Below are 17,017 nucleotides of genomic sequence, written 5' to 3'. Positions count from 1 at the left end.
TCCTTGATCCTTCGTTTAGACTCTCTGCTTTTTGAAAATATATAGTGTACGGGGGTTTCCTTGTCATCTTATTACATGAGAAGTATTCCCTTGAAAAAAAGCTGTCCGGTTTGTTAGCTCCACCTCAAGATTATTTTGTTTTTATCAAATAATAGCCAAATGTCAACTTAAGAATCAACCCACTAACCAAATGATGCAAATATGCAATTTTATTGATCAATAACACAGTAACCTGTGACACGCAATCCAAATATTTGATATATGCTTACTATCTTATAATGAAAATACAAATGGAGAAAGACATACTGTGGCGATACAAATTATTGTATATGTTCTCCAGTTTATGTCAATGATGCTAGGATAATATAAATGGTATTTACATGCATTTTATGCAAATGAGTAAAAGTACTCCTTGTTGACAAGATATTCCCTGCCAAAAAAGTCCGTTTCCATCTAATTTAAGGGAACATACAATAATAACAGAACGCGACGAACTCAGCATAAGATCTGTGGTGTAAGCTAACATTTTCACTTGCTCGTTAAAGCAAACTACAGAAAATTACCGTGTCACTCAATCATGAAAATAACTTAGTACACCACAGCTTGTGCGATAAGGTAGTGGCGTTCTTCCACAGTCGCATAGCTTATTGGTAAAATAATATATCTCAATAAATGTCAATCATGGAGTAAAAATGATTTGATTTCAACTATCAACTCTAAGCTTACTTTGTGCAATGCTGGGCCTTGTGTAGGCCATGTCCCCAAAAGAGCTTCCCTAATTTGCATTAGAAGGCTGTATATATTGAAACTTCAACTAAACATAAAGTACTAAGCGTATTATCATATACCCATGCCCATATCGCTTCATTCTTGTGACGTTTACTGTAAACTATCAGGCGCAATATTTAAATTTCACAGGGTCGAGATACGCACGATAAACGTCATCGGTTTTGGAGTGTCCCCGAAGTACATGTGCAATTTGATAGTAAACAACGTGTTACAAAAAAGGCTGGCGCTTTCCGCCTGCGAAGCAATGTCGCCGACGTTAAAACTTTGAGGGGCTTTGAGGAACATGGATTTTGCGGGTTGCTTATCGTTCGCCCAGTTAAAGCGATGAAATTTGTTTCTTCGCTTCGATAAAGTGTGTGTATGTGCGATGTATGATAGTGAGCATGCGTGCGTGAGTGCTTCACGAACTCTACGTGTTGAGCGGTCTCAGTCAGAAAAATGTAACAACTTAGCCGGCTATTGAACCACTCTTTTTGGGAGTGGAGATTTAGCCGAGTGGTTCTGTCTGTGGCCTCTCAGCTAGGCGACTGATGCCGTATGTTGTGGGTTCGAATCCGATTGAAAACTATCCGTATTAAATACGGAAATAACGTGTTGAGTCTTGTAATGTTTCGCCATGGTTTTTCTGTTAAAGTTCTTTTTTTCGGACAGGCTGTAGCAGACATTCGGCGGTTCGCACGGCACTGTCTACCTCCGACGACCGGGACCTCCGAAAAGGTAGAGAGTGCTTGGCGTGACACCTATTGATATGGAAACTCCCAGTGTAAACAAAGAAAATGGGCGCCCATCTCCGTGACATTCCGCGATCGAACGCGATCAAAATCAGGAAAGAGTTAAAGCAAAGGACAGTTTTTGATCGGTTACAATTGTAAATGCATATTGCACCTTGAAAAATTCCCCTGTACGGCTATTTTTCAATCCCGATGTCTTTCTTCTTGGAGTTCATTGAGATATGGATGACTTGCAGCGATGTCGCGCGTGATGTTGACTTCGTCGTAAGCTAATACAGTTTATAAATAAAGCCTGCTCACACAAATATTTCGATGTTTATGCGCAGGGCGTAATAAAGTAAAGCCTCAAAATTTAAGGTTTTTAGTAAGTACAAGTAAAGTTCTTGGCATGGCTATATGATAAATCGGTTATTTAAACAGTAAACAACACCCAGCGATGGTATACCACAAGATTTTGACCAGTTCACTTCATATAGACAAACGCACTCGCCATCGCTCGCATATATGAAGTTAACTTGTCAAAATGGAATTGTATACCATCGCTGGGTGTGGTTTATATGCTATTATATCATAACAGTATATTGAATTTCTGTTTAGGAATGTCAAAAAAGGATCTTCCTGTTGCCAAGAACTTGCACGGGTGCCAGCTGTAGTATATCGTGAGTATACCACGGCCATTTTCAGGCCTCGACCAATCAGATTGTCGTATTTGCGCTATCAATATACTGGTATAATGTAATTACACAATTTCGCCATTTCCTTACTTCGTATCAGCATTCGTGTCATTTGTGCTGCATCGGACACTCGACTTCGTCTCGCGTACGCGTGTCTGACGCAACACAAATGACACTCATATTGATACGACACAGTAACAGTCGATATTGGGTAATAACCTGTAGGCCTAATTATCTAAGTATCTGCCTATTTTCCGTCTTTGGACCTAATTGATAATATGTTTATATATACTAAGCCGTGTCCAATAGGTTAATGAACATTTTCAAATCGCAGAGGGAGAGCAATAACCGACAGTAATTACTTTCCCCTGCTGGTTGAATGCCAAAATAGATCAGATTAGCTCTGTTAGACCCGGTTATCGGTATCACAACAAAGGATTAGCTTCACCGGTCAAGCGACTAGCAATAACCGCTTTAAACCGTCATAGCAGCTTTCGATAATCTATATCATTAATATAACAAGAAACTGGTCGAATAATCATTTCCATTTAGGGTAATACATTACGGGGTCCCTTGGACGTTTATGATTTACAAAGTTAAGAAGGGCCCTCCTGAACCACTAATAGTAAGTGGTGGTACCAGGTGTCCGGAATGCGTAAGCGTATACCCTGCTAGCATGATACACGTGTCAGGATTGGTACATGGTCCCCAAATTGTCTAACTTGTATATGAATCACTGTAATAACTCAAAGTTGGGAATTGTGTCGCTAATCATTTGAGTGACCGAGGTGTCGTATTTGGCCACAATTTCATCATATCTACCATAGAACTTTTTGAAAATCCTCACTACTCTTTTTGATGTGTGTAACTGTCTTACTGTTTTTTTATGCAGAAAGAGAGAAGGTACAGTGTATAAAGTGTTTAACCTAAAGATAGCCGTCGGGCTACAAGTTAGAGTCATATGCATATGGCAGATAGTACTGCATCCCCGGATCATAAGAAAACTGATTTATCTGCGGATGGACGCTAACGGTCGTGATATTTCCACTGGCTACAGTCTTGATCAATTTTCCACTCGAGTCATTGGAGTTCTCTGAGGGCGAGCACTGAAGGTTGAAGTAGTTTGTAGCTGATTTGAAGGAGACCAAGAATGTTGCTTGTTTGCGCTCTACTGTGTCGCAAATGTTGGGTGGGTTCTGATAATCGTCAGGAGCTGTAAAACCCTGGAAAGTATATAGACAGCAATTCAAACATGATCATATTCATGAAATGTACTCACGAAGGGAAAAAGACCGTTATTGATACCCGGATTCTCCACTGTGTATTACCATGCACTTATACACAATATGTATTTCATTGTCTTATCACTGCACTTTGCCAAAACACCTACCTTCGCTTGAATACCACCATCTTCCTTCCATTGCAACATGTATATTTTATTGCTGTCTGCATCCTTGCCAATTCTATTGCCAGGGATGCCAAACCAAGCCAAATTACTGTCGTCAGGCTCCGCAGTAAACGATTTGGAATCACGGGTTCTAATATTCGGGTCGTAGACACCGTAAAATCTGAAGACACCTGGTTAGAGTGAAAATTTGTAAGATATTTTATAAGAAAAAAGTACACTAAATATACTGTAGCTGCGGATCCATAGCTGTGGCACTGGTATTCTGAGGGGTTTTCCATCTTTTACATGCTGATTTTGACTTCGACTTTTCACGCTGGCGCCACAGCTATGGTTGAATCCATAGACAAGCAACCGAATCCGTGTGCAATTAGACAGTTGCTGATCAATGATTTTCGCATCCAGGTACCAACTCCAGCCAAATTTCATCTTAATACTACTTGTTTCTAACATTTTCCAACATGACTAGCCGGAAACTTGCAGGTGTTGTTTGTGGAGATGTATGGTCTTTTGCGAATAGTGAGAAGCGGCGACAACACGATTAGAATCTGATCTAATTTGATCACCGATTTTCTGCAATACGACAGGGTCCTCAAGTGTACGATATAGAATATTACTTGATGGTTGTTTCACATCACAAGATTATGACTGATATAGATGGGACAAGATTAGTCTACGGCACAAAAATGCTGAACATTCTCAAAACCCAAGCGACTCGACAACCTCTGCACTCGGCCAATCATATCCATCGTCATAAACGACAGGCCCATTAAGGGCAACAGCGCTGCGTTACCTAAATTTCGCGTGCTTCCGCGCAGCCGAAATCATGTTCTGGCTCGCTAGAATGATCTTGTCTTTTGACCGACAATCTTCTCGTATTTTTATCCATCGCAGCGTCCTGTCTTGTCGTCACTTGTCGCATCAAATAACAAATCGCGTACCTGACATCAAAATTTCTAATTCAAAAGTGAAATGAAATCATCAGTGCCACCGAATGGTAATGGGAGTCGTATTCGCATCGTTCAGACGCTCTGAGTTCCGACCTTTGCCATTTAAACTGGGCTACTTACTGTTGCTATCGTAAGTTCCTGTCCCATCAACTGAGAACACGTCTGTTGCAATTTTCTTCTTTACTTGCAAAAATCCATCATTCTTGCGGCTCAACAGGGACCAAATCCGAATGTTTGCACCTTGCGTCGGCCATATTTTCTAAATGAAACAGACGAGTACATGATTACTATCACAGAGAAACAAATGCCATTGGGTAAAGTGTAGGTAGCATGCATTGGTTGTCTTCATGCACCTTTTATGTGAAAGCGCGTCGTAGCGACTACTGGTTAAAAATCTCTTGGCCTCGTTGCGCTATGCTGCTAAGGGACAGTGCCGGAAACGCAAGTGGCCGGATGGCGCAAAAGGAGTTAGTACAGTGACATGGCGGTCGATGTACTGCTATGCTTTTAGGAGTCACTAAAATTAGCGAAATCACTGCATCGTGATAGCACTTGTACATCAAATACAAAGGCAACTCATTGAAATGGTCATTCTATTATTTTTTGACAAAAGCAATGTTAAAGATAGAATATTTGAAAACAAATCATGATAGAAGCCGGATAAATTTGATTATTGCCGAAATCATAACTCCGTGGACATAATTAGCTAAAAATGTTATAATCATTTGATCCAATGAGTATGCAAGTCATGAGCTTATAATTAAACTGAGCAAAGATCTTTAGAAGTTTACATATACAAAGCTTATGCTAAATTTTACAAAAATTAAGCCTGGCATACCTAAGAAGCTTTATTTGAATTTAGTTAGACGTCAGACTAGTTGTATGAGAGATGATGTTTTAACAAAAATGAGTCAATAAGGCTTTAAGGCTGTGTGCGCCAAGAAAGTGAAAGACTTAAACTTTTGCTCAAACTTTCTTGAATGAAACTTTCAACCATTCTCTTACAGAAACAAGAATAAAAATCAGGGGTCATCTTGCAGAGTTTTGAAAAACTAATTTCCTGACATTTACCGATATTTCAATGTCAAAATGGCCGCCATCCCTGTATTAACTCATTGGGGAAAAATGAGAATTTCCATTTTCGAAAAACTCCCTCCAAGAGCTATAAAATGAACCCCACAAATGGTAGATTAGAAAAGAATTATAAGATAAATATATTATGAAAAATTGAGAGTCCGAATATCTGTCCTGAGAAGTATTCTACCTTAAGATGATATAGCTCAATTACTTAAAATTTGGTGTGTTACATCCATGTGCCACTGTTATAAAATCGGTGCATTTTATTTCGCCTACTATTGTGTTCATTTGTTACTTGAAGGATGGGAGATGGAGGAGTTTGGATTTTATTAGTGCCGATTTGATGAAACCTAGAAACGCCTGCAAAATACTCAAAAGCCTCTTCCGCGAAACTTTAGATGATGATGAAAATTTTTTGCCCCTCTATAAAACCATTTTGTTCAAGTAAACATCGTTTTAAATATGTTATTGTGTTATTGTGATAATAATTCTTCTTCTTATAAAATGAAACATAAATGAGTAATACATATAAATAATAAATTGTACACACAAATTTTGCGAACTATAAAAGGGCAGCAAGTGTTATTCGTTATCAATTACATAAACTTAGACAAATAGAAAACATACAAGAGAACATAGTGCCTGGGGCTGTACTTTTACACTTTCCAACATGTTCACTTCCCTAAATAAGGTAGTACGCGACTCAAAGCTGAAAGTTTTAAACTTTTTCAATAAACAAAACCAGAGCACTCCCTTTCGAAATCAAGACACACGACACAGGATCACAGTGCACAATTTGGTACAAGGGAAAGAAATTATAATGACCCAATGTTTACCGACATTTGAAATTCAAAAATAAACCAGTGAAAACTCTTCCCTTTTATGCAAGGCATCATTGTGATTGGAGCTTCCTCACTTGAGATGTACGCTATCCTCTACGCGTAAACTAACAAGCCATGTATAAGGTAGAGCACCTTGGGATAGATATTCGGACTCTTAAACTTTTACAATATGTTTTGACATACCACTTGTCGGGGGCTCATTTTGAAGCTTATAAAGTTAATAAAGTTTTCACCAGCTTAGTTTTGTGAAAATCGGTAATCCCACAGAGAGATAACACAGGGATGACGGCCATTTTGAACTTCAAATATCGGTAAATATTGAATGATTTGCTTCTCTAGTGTCAGAATTTGCACGATAAAACCAGATTAAACATTTTTGATTTTGAAAGTGAATGGTTGAAAGTTTGCCTGGCCTGAGAAAATTTTTATTAAAAGTCAAAGTCTTTCATTGAGGCGCGAAGTACCAAAGCGCTGAAGTAATTTAAACACCATTCAAGGTGTTGTCATCGGTATAGTTGGTTTTTTTATACAAGTCATACCATAACAATAGCCATAGTTCATTTATTTGTGTATTCATTTCTTACCTATTACATGGAAGAGTATCACATTGGTTTATGATAGCGCTCCCCCACCCATATGTTGTTGGGGATTTTGTCGCAATTCAGTTTTTTGCAAGATTCCAGACATGATGTTCCGTCCATCCCCTAGAAGTAACATAACTCCGATCTCTCCCGCCACTGCGTTGCCCTATTATGTACGACGAGTCCGGGCTTCGAATGTGGTGTACACCACCTGGCCAGTGGGTTCGCCACGGCCTTCAAGCGTCCTGCGTTCCAATCTATGTAGAATGCACTATTTGCGGAGTCAATAATTACGGCAAGAAATAATTTAGATACGTACAACAAACCTAGTTCCGCATTCAGGTGGTGACTCATTTTCTGCATCGGTTTCCATCGCCATGTGTGCACTCTTTCTTGACTGTCGACTACCCATGACCATGCTCTCGGTTGGACATGCTGGACGTTTGATCGAGAAAAAGAGTGTCGTCAGCTTACATAGAAAAATGTAAATTGGCACGTTGCGTTGGGGGCGTCGGTGCACGGACGGGGTGTATGCATTCAAGCCGCAGCAAATCACACTCTCGCCAACATGTTATACCTATTACATGTATTAGTTTTGTGTTAACACGCCACCAGTTGGCCAGATATACATTACTTTTAATTCATCGTAAACTCGAAGTGCATTAGGACGTGTGTGACTTTATGCGTAGACAGGAATTACCGAGATGAATGCAGAAAAAGATTAATATGGGTTTAGATAGTAGGGATGGACCGAAAAGGCAAGTGTAAAAATCCAATAGGAAATTAAGTAATTGCCGAAATGCAGATATGTAGATATACCTATTCCAACTAGACATATCGTTAGACTGCGAAATGTCACAGATTACACATACTTGCATATATACGTCACATGCATACATAGATGCATTATACATTTTCATGCATATATACAATGTACAAACGTACTTACTTACACAGCGATACATATACATACACATACACATACATACATACATACATACATACATTCTCTCTCTCTCTCTCTCTCTCTCTCTCTCTCTCTCTCTCTCTCTCTCTGTAACGTATACTGAGGGATCGGTTTCACCCTGCTTGGTGCCCCGTTCTGTAACCATATGGATATCAACCACAGAATTCCAAGTATCTTTAACCCACCTGAGCAGATCTTTCTGTCTGAATCCAGTACATATTCAGAACGACAGGAACAATAAAAACTACCGAGGATATTGTGACAGTAATGATCGCAGCCACCATTGTTGTAAAGACATTCATCAATATCTGAAAGATATATAAGTCATGAAATTCTAAGAATTCGGCACACTGAAGAACACTTGAGAACACAGGTCCTCGTCTTCACTGGGGTAGAAATCAATGCTTGTCTTACGGTGCCTTAGAGGGTTAATTGTACAAAGTACGTCCTGACATGCTAGGTGTAACATCATTGTTCAACAGGTTATCAGTACATGGTCTGAAGTGTCCCTGGCCTGTACTCTCAAAACGCTGACTTGAACGGCTGACTAATCAATTACTTATTTTCACTCGATGTTATCGTGTTTGTTACTTAGGGAATAATTATATGAAACAAAGGGGCCATATTAATTGAGGTATTGTAAAGTATTGTATGGTAATGCTTTGCATTGTACTGTATTCTCTTAAAAGTATAGTTGTGCGTTGTATTCCATTTCTTTTCATTGCATTGCACGGCTTTGCATTTTGCTATGATGTGCTGTATCGTACTACATCACAGATTATGATATAATATGATGTGATGTGATGTATAATATGACATGATATCATATTTAAGCAATAAAGCACACCCAGCGATGGTATACCACGAGATTTTGATCAGTTCACGACATATATGCACGAGTGATAGCGAGTGCATGTATGAAGTGAACTGGTCAAAATCAAGAGGTATACCGTCGCTGGGTGTGATTTATTGCTATTATATCACACATTATATTGATTTTCTGGCGTGGAACGTCATAAACGTAGTTTTGGTCAATTGGCTAGAGCTCGCGCGTGTGCCACCATGGTATATCGCCAATATACCACGGTTCTTTTCGCGTCTCGACCAATCAGATCGCTGCATTTGCGCCCTCAATATACTGGTATGATATAATAAGCTTATATCATATCATATCACATTGTATACAGTCGTCATATCAAATGTATTTCAAGGTCACCTTCAGAAAAGTAATGAGCATAGAATCCAACATTATGGTCAGAATTAGAATAGTCTGAGCGGAAGGTCACTGTCATTTGATTGTTCGGCGATCTAACCACCGTTCTTCCTGGGAAGTGCGGAAACCATTCCCCACCACAAAATTGATGCAGTTCTTCGTCATTGGCCGATATCTGCAACAAAAAAATAATTTTTGAGTAAATCTAGCAACTCTTTGAATACATCTTTCATCTTTGCTGATATATTGCTCTATTATGAGCAATTGTGAATATAGGAAGGTAGAGATGATACTCTGAATAAATGGTCATGACCATTTATTTTTTCTCGCGTTGGTTTCATGTATCGTGACTAAAACCGGGGTCGAATATATGCATGGTCACCCATTCATTTAGTATCTTTCAACATGTCGAATAGTATAAATAGTGTCTCGTATCAAACAAAATTCATGAAAAATGGCCGACTTTGTCCGTTTAAGGCAGAACGCTCCTCAGGGAAAGATATTCGGATTCCCGAACTATAACAATTCTTTTCTGATATTCCACTTGTGGGGGCTCATTTTAAAGCTATCGGTGTAAGAAAACTTTATACCGGCTTAGTTTTTCGAAATTCGAAAATTTTATTTTCTTCCATACTGTTAACACAGGGATGGCGACCATTTTGAATTTCAAATATCGGTAAATTTTATTCTCTAGTACCAATATTTGCACGGTGATCCCTGACTTTTATTCTTCATTTTGAAAGAGAATGGTTGAAATATTTCTTGAGGAAAATTCGAGCAAAAGTATTGAGTCTTTCACTTTCGAGGCACATAAATTGCAAATTTTGTCATGTGTTTAATATTTATATCGCCTCTATGTTGGTGTTCGCAACATATGGGGAACTTTGCCTGTTGGAAAAACTATGACAATCTGTCACGGCTGCTTGAAGGGTCACTAGCTGTAACTTTTAGCGATTTTTTCGCTGTGTGTTTGTAGTGTGACGACTGAAAGCTCTTGCTCTACTTCCACAGCATTCTGAAAGATCCACAATTCAGCATGACAACACACCATCGATACGTGTAGAGTGCATAGTTATCGTTTCCATTCAAATTTCCTGACCAGAATTCAATGTCAACGGTAACAGCGTAGTTTGTGCTTGTACATGCCGGGTTGACAAGCTGGGGTTGACAAGCTGAATGCTTAATATCACAACATGCGTCTGGGAGAAGAACATGAAATTGCAGTAGACGATAAAATACAAAAAAATCAAAATTTGCAGCTACTGGCCGTTTAAATAGAGAGGCTACTTAATTAAAAATCCTCTGTTTCGGATGAAAATAACGTTCGGTATTCAATGCTTTAATAAGCTGACCTGCACCGAGTCGTATTCACATCCGCGTGACATTTCCAGATCGAACACTGAGAAGTACAAGGCGGCACGATATCCATCGGGCACTTCGATGTTCCAGACAGCTACCTCGTTGTGCGGGTACTCCTGTGGGTAGTTAGGGGATGAGAAGGATCCGCAGAGACCAGTCAATGTTTCCTCGGAAATGACAAGGGTGACGAATGTTGTAGTCATCAGCAAAGAAATGGTCAAGGAGACGGAAGGTCTTGTGGATCTGCGTTAGAAAAACAATAGGCAACATCAATGCAAGAAATCACAGAATACAATGTACTCAACGAGATTTTCTCTGAAACTTAACAGTCCATGCTCATCTAAAAATCGAAAATGGAAATAACTGAAACAGGTTTGTCTTGACCTTTATTAAAAATAAGAAAATACAGTGTCTTCATTCGAGGTTCGAACCCACAACATACAGTATTGTATAAATATCATCACCACTGTTCAAAACAGAATGCAGTCAGCCCTGAGAAACGTAAATTAAATATGAAAGTGTAGGACTGGCATTTTGCGACAGATATGATATTTCGACATCATATCTTTCGTAAATGACATTTTTTTCATTAAAAGTATTTTTTGACATTGATGAGAAATCATAATTATGTAATTTTTTGTTGAGAGCTTAACATCTTTTAAATTCCACTAAATTCTAGATAATTTTCCGAACATTAAACATACACATAAGCTGGTCAAATTGTGTGCAAAAATATTTTTGAGCTCCACAAATTGGTCTACAGGATTGGCAGACAGACAGACAGACAAACACACACACAGACTGACATAAACAGACCAACAAAGTAATGATAATTATGAGAAGGAGATTTTTAAAGTATTATTTTTCAGAATTTTCTGTGATCTTTTAACTGCCCTACACATCTGCAGCTAAGCTTTGGCTTTATCTTATCCACGCTGAGAGCTGGGTACCTAATTTGCATGCATAATGAGGATTTTGCTTCAAACCAACACGCACACCCCGCGCTCACAAGTGACGGTTGGTCGGTTTTCTCCGTAGTGGGAAAATACAGATTTTCGTTAAAGCGCTCCATAGATTTTCAAGTTGTCCGTTCTATGCGTTCCTAACAAGTGTTATCATAGTCTGGAGGGAAAAAAATCAACTTCTGTGGAGTAGTTTTTCGTGAATCCCCGATGTTATTTTTGACCGCGGCCAGTGCAAGGTCCCGTTAAAAATTGCGTCGTTTTCGTTAACAAGTCTTTGACGACCTAAAGTGGGTATTTTCTCCAAGACCAGACCTGCATTACTTTGTGTAACCAATTATTTTTGGTGTTCAAGGTCTATAGTTACTGAAAAATCGCCGGCGAAACTTTGCTCTAAATCTGACTTCGCTACTCCTTATTCATAGCTTAGATGGCTGCCAGTTTACACGCACGTATAAACTGACCGTGGACGTACCACTTCAGTTACAGGGTAAGTGGGTATCGGTACGTAATGTCCCTCCATGCACAGTATCACGCTTGTCTGTCCAGCGCAGTGTCCGTGGAGAATAATAACTGAAACGGTATCAGCTAATTTACATTACAATTGGTTTGATTGTTATTTAAGTTAGGGACAGAAATTACAGGGGGCGGGGCTTGCCTTTTAGGAGGGTGAATCGGAATTTATCTCACAAGCATTTTTGAAGCTTTTTAGGGACAGGGTATTTCATACATTTGCGGAATGGTCAACATATTTTGTGCAACTGCAAGAAGGCAAAATGTGGCTGATATAGTTCTTCACCCAAAAACATCAAATCATAATACATGGAGGCTATCAGGCAAACTATTGACATTTTTCCTCTATAAAACAAGCTGTTTCTGAACATTTATATATGTTTGATAATATATTTAAATGTACTTTCTTTGAAGTGAACATTTATATATGTATTATAATATATTTAAATTTACTTTTCTTGTAGAAACAAGTTTTTGTATTTCATCGAAAATGTTGATTCCCTATACATTGAAGTCTATGATGATGAGGAAACTATGAGTAATTTTCTTCCAATACAAAACAAATAAATCTGTGTATTTATGTAAGATTGATTATTGATATTAATGTTCTTGATTAGACAAGGGTGGATACAAGTCAATGTGTGTGCAAGAAATTTGACTTTGGAATTTCACCGAAATATTGATTCACTGTACACTGTAGTCTATGAGGGAATTATGTATATTTTTTCCAATACAAAACAAGGTAAATGTGTGTCACACACGCTTGCAATTATTGATATTTATGCTCTTGATTAGGCTAGGGTGGCTATAAGTCTATGTGTATCCAAGAAATTAGATTTTGAATTTCAAAGAAATGTTAATTGCATTACATAGTAGTCTATGAGAGAGCTATAAAAATGTTCTTCGATATAAAACTAGCAATACCTGTGCATTTATAAATGTTTGATATTTGACATACACTTTGCCACCTATCCCATATGTTTTTGTCTCTTGTCTTTCATCAGTTTTAACTGCTTAAGGTGTTTAATTTGGGATACCACTGCATCTTCCTTTGCTTGTGAAACTTGTGGATAATGTGTATGTATTTAAAATCAGCGTATTTAGTCGGTGATTTCCTATTCAGGAAATGTCACATGGACAATCGAAGGTTTGTCCGTAAAACCAGCTCCTGTTATAAGTGACCAGCCGTTCATCTGCCTGTCCGAAACTTTGTCTTCGTTTTACGCTGGACCTCTACAGCACTGTTCTCGGCAAAGCTGACCCGAAATAGCTTTGCAAGCGAAGAATCGTGACATTTCCTTCCCATTAATCATGCAAACACCCTCCGGTTTAATGAAACCTAATATAACAACATTCTCTGTGCCAAATTTACGCTGTTGCAGTAGAGCTGCGTCCACAAAAAAAATGTTTGGGTGGGGGGGGGGGACGCATGAGAATCGCTATTGAAATCTTTTGTCATATCCCCCTCGATACCCTCAAAACTTTTCAAGTTCACCCGTCTATATGATCAAACATTTTCGAGTCCCCTCCCAAAATAATTATATAGCGGCATGTTTATAGAGAATTCACGCAGAGTAAAAACATACTGTATTGCGTCGTTCCGCACGCAGATATTCGACACTACATCATATCAGCAGGTTGTAGAGCCATATTTCTAGTGCAAGTTCTCAAATTGATTCATTTTTAAATGCATCAGTGGACTTTTTGAATTTATCATTCTAAGCCGACTTGAGTTCATCCAACTCTTTCTAGGTCCATGGTACCTGCTGAGAGCACACACAATGGCAATCATGAGAGAGTTTGCAAGTTGTGAATTCCTGGCTACATTTTACAAAGATGTGAAAAAGTGAGCACAGTGGCCTACCGAATTTTTTTTTCAAAAGTACAAGACATATACGACTTAGATGCCACTTCTAAATGTTTTCCATAATTGACAATAGTGGAAAGTTAAAATATTCCTACAAATAAATGTTTTAATCTCAGAAATTTAGGGTGAAATAATGGCAAATTTGGTAAGAGTAAACGGTTCCATTTAGTCACACATTTCTTTCATTTATTTAGAGTCTATAATAATTACTGTCCAAAGTTTTACTTTTGCATTATTGTACGATGAGATGTGAAAATTTTATTCACTGTATGAACTTCAAATGAATAGTTTTATGTATTGATTTTAAGTGATTTTCGAGAAAAACTTTGACTTTTCATCGTAAATTTCTATAAAATCAAGAATAGTTACCCCAAACTTTTTCTCTAATAATTGATTATTCTCATATGCCAGAATTCAAAAATCTATGGTGACTGTTCCGTCTCCTATTCTTCTATGTGTTGCTCACTGGCCTGATTTTGTGTACAAGTACATGTATGTTTCATTGTCAATTCAGCGTCCTATGACCCAAACTCTTCTTAAACTACATCAGAGTCAGAGCTATCGCTGTCACTGCCGGTATGAGATGACAGTGATATTGCCAATAGGCAGTAGCAGGGCAGTAGCTGTATTAACTTTGTATTTTGATAATGCTTTTGTTATGTTTATACTCCTACAGCATGTTGGGCTGTTCAGTAGTAGGCTTGCCAAAACACATCCTACGCTTACCGTGCATTTGTATCATTGACAAATATTTGTTTGTCTGAACTCTAATTTCATAATCACCAATATTTGGATAAACGGGCTTTGTTCACAAACTGAATATTGTTTTTCAGCATGCTGTAGACAGACATCAAGAAACTGTATTTGACACATTGCATAGAAATATTGAAAACATTATCAAAAGTTACAGCTCCTGTCCCATTACAAAGCCAACTTGTTTACGAAAATTTAATGGCATTCATATATTTAGATTTTCTTCGAGATTAAAGTCATAAATTGCGACAAAACGGTTCCAGATTTTGTTTAATTATATAACTGACATTACACCATTGGATGACATCAAAATATTGGGAACCAAAATATTTTCAGGTTTCCCTATAGGTTGAGTAAAACTTACAAGAGACCCCTCGACTACCCCCAGAATTTTCGAAGCTCCTGAATTCCTCCTGCCCCTTCACCATTTTTTTGAACGCGGCCTAGGCTGTCATTCTTGCGAGTCAGATGGCATGATTTCCGCTCAGCGGACATACGCAAAAAACAAGTAAGAGCATGATTTCCACTTCGCGGACCTGTGCACAAATCAAGGAGAGCTGTAGCTGTAAAGGGGCGTGCGGTTTCCGACGGTGTAAGGTGTCTTCTCTCGCGTTTACTTCCTGTCTCTTTTTCCACTCACAGTTTTTACGTTGCCTTTAATTTTCTATTATGCCTGCACAAGATTTTGTAACTTTTAATACACTTTCACTTTTCAAACAAAATCAGTTATTACATATCACTTGCTTCGCTAAGATTTACTGTCCATAAGTCACTGTGTAACACTCCGTTCACTCTGCTGGCCAAATCCCCGGAGGTGGTATCTGTTTGGAGAAATGGTAGGGGTTTGCGGCCTCAAAAACACCAAGTTTAGACCAAAATTATCCTTATATTTGGACCCCATTTTAGACCTCTATGACCTTTGACCCTGTATAAAGAGACATACATTCGAACTTTACAAAGCTCTATGGAGCAAAATAAGCTCGTGTACGGGAGGGGTGCAAAAAGAGCCTTTATGCAAATCTGTTATTCCTGGCTGAGACATGATTTCCTGAAACAGAAACTGAAATTTTACCAAAAACATTGACCGTCACAGGAAATATCTGAAAATTTTGGTGAAAGACCGTTTGTTTGACGCAATTAAATTTGGCATACCTCATTTTAGACCCGGTGCACTGAAATGTATACCAACATTTTCGTCCACATCGCTGAAAAACCCACCCCAGAAATCGACACGTATGGAAGTGACTCCCCTGGGCTCAATCCAAACAAACTCCACAGCCGTTTTTCATTGTGGAATAATTCTCTGCGTATTCAACATAGGCAATTCCGAGCGCCATGCCTGCCATCACTTAACATCGCTTCCTGTATTTTGGATCCCTGTATTTTTACCTGGAATGATCCTGTCTAGATATTTACGGTACTCTGTTCACTTTTCCTTACCTGTCAAAACAGAACGCCATGGCTTAGAGTACATACACAGACGGGCCTTCTGCAAGTAGATGCTTGACTGTTGAACGCACCGAGGAAGTTCCCTGGACATGGTACTCCACTGAACCAATCAAATTACGCCACATCCCGTGTATTCAAATATCGCAGAGAAACGTACTAATTTCTTAGAAGCGACCTCAATTGTATGATAAAATAATGCTAAACAGTTCGCCTGGGTAACCTATAAGTCAAGCCGTTATCAAAGGGTAATTAAGATTACAGAAACCAAGTCATAATATTTTTATGTCAAAGAGAAAATGTACCGTGCTTCATTAAAAATCTTAGCGATTCGTTTGAGGACGGAGGGTGTTTTTGTTTTTTATCTTTTTTTACTTACGTCTTCCTTGTTTCCCTCAAGACTTCCTACGTATTTTGCAGGCGACTTGACTGATCAATGCACGTAGATGTTTGAACGCACAGAGGAAGTTCCCTCGATGTGGTGCTTCGCTGAACCAATTTAGAGAAACATAAACACCATTTCCTAGAAGTAACCTCCACTGTGAAATCGCCTCATGCAATGACGGTATACAATAAAAACAGTTCGCCAGGGTAACTAACATGTCCACCCGTAATCAAAGGGCAACTACGATTACAGATTTGCATAGCAACCAAATCCCAATATTTTAGTCAAAAAGAAAATGGACCGTGCCTCAATTGATCAAATTTCCCCTCCCGCCCACTAGTTTTCCCCTCATCCCACTCTCAACTTCCAGAACTAGAAACTCTACCGCTACCTTCTGCCCATGACAAAAACTCCCTACAACCCTCTCCCCGCCATAAGATGTTGCCGTTCCCATCCGCAAACCTTGTGAAAAATAAAATCTTCTTCCCTCTGAGCTAACTTTA

General features: G+C 38.7%; 1 protein-coding gene across 1 annotated transcript; it reads right to left on the bottom strand.

Annotated features, from left to right (window-relative positions):
* Positions 1-320: 320 nt before the first annotated feature.
* On the bottom strand, positions 321-16,239 carry LOC139147235 (uncharacterized). The gene is made up of 8 exons (XM_070718255.1): positions 16,124-16,239; positions 10,582-10,831; positions 9,233-9,404; positions 8,202-8,324; positions 7,369-7,484; positions 4,670-4,808; positions 3,585-3,772; positions 321-3,417 (listed from the first exon to the last, which is right to left on the bottom strand). Exons 1-8 carry the CDS (start codon positions 16,141-16,143, stop codon positions 3,139-3,141), a joined length of 1,287 nt encoding a protein of 428 aa, XP_070574356.1. The 5' UTR covers positions 16,144-16,239; the 3' UTR covers positions 321-3,138.
* Positions 16,240-17,017: the final 778 nt, after the last annotated feature.

The sequence above is a fragment of the Ptychodera flava genome, chromosome 13, assembly GCF_041260155.1.
Source record: "Ptychodera flava strain L36383 chromosome 13, AS_Pfla_20210202, whole genome shotgun sequence".
Classification (NCBI taxonomy): Eukaryota; Metazoa; Hemichordata; class Enteropneusta; family Ptychoderidae; genus Ptychodera; species Ptychodera flava.
The sequence above is the reverse complement of the archived record's forward strand: the minus strand, read 5'-3'. Positions and strand labels throughout refer to the sequence as shown.

Coding starts and splice junctions, on each gene's coding strand:
- LOC139147235 (XM_070718255.1), bottom strand. CDS start 16,143: ATGGCGTTCTGTTTTGACAG. Junction 10,832..16,123: donor ATGGCGTTCTGTTTTGACAG/GTAAGGAAAAGT, acceptor TTTCTAACGCAG/ATCCACAAGACCTTCCGTCT. Junction 3,773..4,669: donor AGGAACTTACGATAGCAACA/GTAAGTAGCCCA, acceptor CACTCTAACCAG/GTGTCTTCAGATTTTACGGT.